The 5,149-nt window shown below is 54.2% G+C and overlaps 1 protein-coding gene across 1 annotated transcript; it reads right to left on the bottom strand.

Moving 5' to 3' along the window:
• Positions 1 to 1,206: 1,206 nt before the first annotated feature.
• On the bottom strand, positions 1,207 to 4,753 carry TNFRSF18 (TNF receptor superfamily member 18; the record flags this gene model as incomplete). Its single annotated transcript, XM_084220406.1, has 6 exons — positions 1,207 to 1,370; positions 2,071 to 2,211; positions 2,663 to 2,751; positions 3,297 to 3,384; positions 3,855 to 3,989; positions 4,606 to 4,753. 6 exons carry the CDS (start codon positions 4,751 to 4,753, stop codon positions 1,207 to 1,209), a joined length of 765 nt encoding a protein of 254 aa, XP_084076532.1.
• Positions 4,754 to 5,149: the final 396 nt, after the last annotated feature.

Here is a 5,149-nt window from a genome sequence, read left to right as displayed (position 1 = left end):
TCTGATTCCCCAAAAATGGGAATTTTTTTTCCCTTTTTTTCCTTTCCTGAGGGCGTTTTCCAGGTTTTCCTGTGAGCCCAAGGTTCTCTCCAGGTTTGAGATAAAATTCCAAAGGGGAGAAGGAGGCTGGGATTCCTCAGGATCACTTTGGGAATGAGGCTGGAGTTGAAGCCCAAATCAAATAAAAACCCCAAAAGCAAAAAGCTTGGTCCAAATGAATTTTTCTCTGGAATTTCCCAAATTTTCCTGGGGAATCAGAAACTTCCCAGAGCAGCTTTTGGTGTCTCTGCTCCTGCAGTGACCCCAAATCCAGGGAAACCTGCTGGAATTCCCTGGGAGCCTCTGGAACCTCGCAGGGATTTTCCTGGATTTCTGATCCAACCCTGCCCTTTTCCAGTGTCCTGTCCCTCCATCCCTCATCCCAATCCTTCTCCAGGGGAACATTCCCAGAGCTCCCAGCCCGAAATCCAGGGGTCATCCAGCAGAGGCTCAAATCCACGTGCAATTCCTCTGAAATCCTGGGAATGTCCATGAGAAACTCGTCCTGGATTATCCCTAATTATCCCTAATTATCAATACAGATGTTGGCACTGGCACCTCCACAGGGGGCCAGCCCAAAAAACTTCCCAAACCTGCTGGAATTACATCAAAAATCTTGGAATATCCGAAGTGGGAAGGGCCCCACAGGGATCAGAAATCCCCCAATCCCACCTGAGAGCGTTTGCCAGGAGTTTTTTCCCATTCCCTCCATTTTTCCAGAGCTCTGACCAGTCCCTGGATGAGCTCCACTCCCTTTTTCCCCTGATTTTCCTTGGAAGAACCCGCACAGGAAAATCCCCGATGGCACAGGAGGAGCTTCCCAAGGGAATCTTTGGGTGGGAGCAGGAATGGGGTGGGGAATGACCCGATGGGGCAGTGCTGGAAAACCGAGGGAAAAGCAGGAAACGTGGGAAGAGCAGGAGCTGATGTGGCCATTCCCACTCCTGAAAATCAGGATATCCTGGGAACTCCCTGCTCCTCTCCTCCTGAACCAACCCCAGCAGGATTTATCCCTAAATTCCAGTTTTTTTAGGGAAAACCAAATCCAAACTGATCCCGCTCCTTTTCCTGGGAAGCGCCCTCAGCCCCACCCCGCTGCTGCCGGGGGCGTTTGGGGCAGCCCGGCCCGGCCCGGCCCCCATTCCCGGGCGGATCCGGATCGGATCCTTATCGGAGCTCGCTGTAGACCTTGAGGGACAGCACCGAGAGCCTCTCCTCGCTCTTGTCGCCGTGCTCCTCCTCCGGGAATTGGATGCTGTAGGATTCCTCCCCGAGCGCCGGGCGCTGCGGCGGCGGCGGCAGCCGCGGGAAGGTCGGGCCCGAATCTGCGTCTGGGAACAGGGAAAGCCCAGCGGGAAAACTCAGCGGGAATGCCGGGAACCCCCGGCAAGGCTGCCCAGCCCCTTCTGCGGCTTGTGGGGTCAGGGGACGATGGGATGGGATGGGTTAGGAGGGATTTTGGGATGATCCCAATCCCCCCCATCCATGGCCAGGGACATTTCCCGCTGTCCCAGGGAGCTCCAAGGACAATCCCAAGGATCCAGGGGCAGCCAGAGCCTCTCTGAGAAACCATTCCAGGAATTCCATCCCAAAATCCCATCACACCCTGCCCCGTGCCAGGAAGGTTGCCCTGGATGATCCAGGTGATTCCTCGATCCTCCTGGAAGTGATTCCAGGAACCTGCCCCAAATCCCAGAGGAAATCCGGATTTATCCCACTGATTCCATCCTTTTATCCCATCCAGATTTTACCCATCCAATCCCAGGTTTCATCCCATCCATTCCCATATTTTTTTCCCATCCATTCCCAAATTTTATCCCACCCATTCCCAGCTTTTATCCCACCCATTCCCAGCTTTTATCCCACCCATACCCAGGTTTTATCCCATCCAATCCCAGATTTTTTCCCATCCATTCCCAGATTTTTTCCCATCCATTCCCAGATTTTTTCCCATCCATTCCCAGATTTTTTCCCATCCATTCCCAGGTTTCCTCTCACCCATTCCCAGCTTTTATCCCCGCATTCCCTCACCCCCGGGCAGGAGTTTGGGCTCCCTGCGGAGGCTCCAGATGCAGAAGTGCAGCAGGAACGTGAGCAGCACCAGCACGAACACGGCCACGGCCACCAGGATGGCCAGGATGGTGCTGGAGCGGAATTCCAGCGCAAACTGGGCTGCAATTAACGGCAGTTAATTAAAATTAACACGTGCCGGGGCTGGGTTTTGTTCTGGGGAGGGAGATCAGGGATGGATTTGGGGGTTCTGTGGGAAAGGGGAGGCGGGAGAGGATCTGAGGTGAGGGAGTTGTGGGATGGGATGGAAATAGGGGGAAAGGGAGGAGGGAAAAGGAAAAGAAAGGGAGCAGGGAAGGAAATGAAAAAAGGAGAAAGAGGAGGAGGAAAAGGAGGGAGGAAATGGGATGAGGAAGAGGGAAGGCAAAGAGGAGAAGGAAAAAAGAGGGAAGAGAAGAGGAAATAGGAAAGGAAGGGAAAGGGAAGAGGAAGGAGAAGCAGAAAAAAGAGAAGCAGATGGGAGCAGTGTTTCAGGGAGCAGCAGCGGATCCCCAGGAGGATTTCGGGGGGCACAGGGGCAGCTCAAAGGGAAGTGCCCGGGCCCGGGGGGTACCTGGCTCCAGGGCTCGGACGGGCAGGCTGCACACGGAGTTGTGGGTGCTGTTCCCCTCCCGGAGCGTCACGAAGCCGCTGCTCTCACAGCTGTGGAAGGGCGGAGTTGGCATCCCGGGTATTCCCCATTCCCTCCCTCCCTGCCCCGGGCTCTGCCCTCTGCGCTCTTCCCAGCCTGGGGTTTGTGCCCATTTCTTTTAACATGGATTTCCCTGTTGGGAAATAATAATTTTTCTTGACTTTAAACTGGGAGTTTGGCTCAAGCTCTGCCTTGAGACTAAGAAGGGAAATGTCAGATCTTGCTTAATTAAAAAATTCATCAATTCATTGCATGATCACCATCTTCAATTTGAGTTTCTAATGGCAGTATTGAATATCTTCATTGATATTTCAATATGAATTGATATTATTATTACTATTATTATTATATTCTTCTTATTTTTATTCCCTAATTTCAAAGGGGGGGAAAAACCCCAGTCTGTTTTCTTTTTCCCAAATAAGGGGAATATCAATAAACCCATGCTCAGTCCATTCTTCTTCTTATTACTATTTCTATTTTCAAGGAAGGAAAACACATTCCTAGCACTAATTACTGATTAGTGATTAGTGATTAGTGATTATTGACTGCTCCATACTCAGTCCAGTTGCGGCACCAGCTGTTCCTGCTGCTGGAGTAGCTGCCGTTCTCGCAGGGTTTGCACTCAAAGACGAAATTCTGAGTCCCTGCAGGGAAAAGGGATGGGAGTGGCTGAGAGCCCAAAGCCGGGACAGCCGCTGGAGCACAGCCAGGGCAGCTCCCGTTCCCTGCCCTGCTCCCGTTCCCTGCCCTATTCCCGTTCCCAGCCCCATTCCCTGCCCCATTCCTGATCCCATTCCCAGCCCCATTCCTGATCCCATTCCCAGCCCCATTACTGATCCTACTGAGCTCCCAGCCAGGCTGGCACCCGGGCAGTTTCCTGCAGAACTGGCAGGGCCCATCCCCATTCCCTGCCCCTTTTCTGATCCCAATCCCATTCCCTGCCCCATTCCCATTCCTGTTCCCTGCCCCATTCCCGATCCCAGTCCCATTCCCTGCCCCATTCCCATTCCCGATCCCAGCCCCATTCCCGATCCCATTCCCGATCCCTGCCCCATTCCCGTTCCCTGCCCCATTCCCGATCCCAGCCCTATTCCCGATCCCAATCCCAGGTTACCGATCCTGCTGGGCTCCCAGCCGGGCTGGCAGTGGGGCAGTTTCCTGCAGAACTGGCAGGGGTCCCCAGAGCAGCTGTGCCCCTCGGGACATTTGCAGTCGTCGTCCTTTGCGTCCGCGCAGGGTGCGGGGTTTCCTGCGGCAGGGAAGGGGTTAACACCGCTATTCCCAACAAATTCCCATTCCAAAGGAACTCCCTGACACTGCCAGACACGGAGAAGGGTCTGGAGCGACCTCCCATGGCAGGGAAAGCGACTTTTCCTGGGAAAAGGGATCCCAAAAATTGTCCCTCATATTCCCAGGGAGAGAGACACAGTGACACACACGGACCCCATTTACACACAATGACACCCACGGACCCCATTTACACACAGTGACACACACGGACCCCATTTACACACAGTGACACACACGGACCCCATTTACACACAGTGACACACACGGACCCCATTTACACACAATGCACACCCATTTACACACAATTCACACACACTACACACAATTACACATAATTTCCCCCCATTTACCCACAACTTACACCATTCATCCATGATTTACACACAATTCCCCCCCTTTACACACAATTTACACACAATTTACACACAATTTACCCCCATTTAAACACAACTTACCCCCATTTACACACAATTTACACACAATCTCCCCATTTACACACAATTTACACCCAATTTCCCCATTTACACCCAATTTCCCCACGATTTCCCCCCATTCCCCCCCAGTCCCCCTCTCACCTGCCTTCCAGGTGCACTTGGGGCACCACTTGGTGCGATCTCCCCAGACCACCCTGAGCTCCCGGTCCTGGCACTGCCCGGCCCGGCCCGGCCGTGCCCAGTGCCCGGCCAGCAGCGCCAGCAGCAGCCACACGCAGCCCCTGGCCATGTCCTGGCAGTGCCACCCAGCAGTGCCACCCCAGCAGTGCCACCAGGTCCCTGTCCCCGCCGCGGAGGAGGTGCCGGGGTTTTTGTGGCCGAGCTCTTCCTGTGTTCTTTGAGAGGGGCGGGGAGAAGGTTTGGGTTCAGACAGCAGAGGTGGGGGCGGGGAAAGGGGTGGCCCCCCCCCCCAAAAATGGGGTTTGGGGCATGGAGGGTTAAAGGGCGTGACATTTGGGCTGTGGGGTTGGGAAGGGGTGGGCTGGGAAGGAGGTGAAAAATCAGCTCGGGGCAACAGCTGCTGCTGGCCCAGGGGCACTTCAGGGAGGGAGCACCTGGGAATTCTCGGGGAATTCCATCCATGGATCCATCCATCCATCCCTAAAATCCACCCCAACCTTGCCCT

The sequence above is a fragment of the Fringilla coelebs genome (genome assembly GCF_963513975.1).
Source record: "Fringilla coelebs genome assembly, chromosome: 22".
Classification (NCBI taxonomy): Eukaryota; Metazoa; Chordata; class Aves; order Passeriformes; family Fringillidae; genus Fringilla; species Fringilla coelebs.
This window is presented reverse-complemented; position numbering and strand designations above follow the sequence as displayed.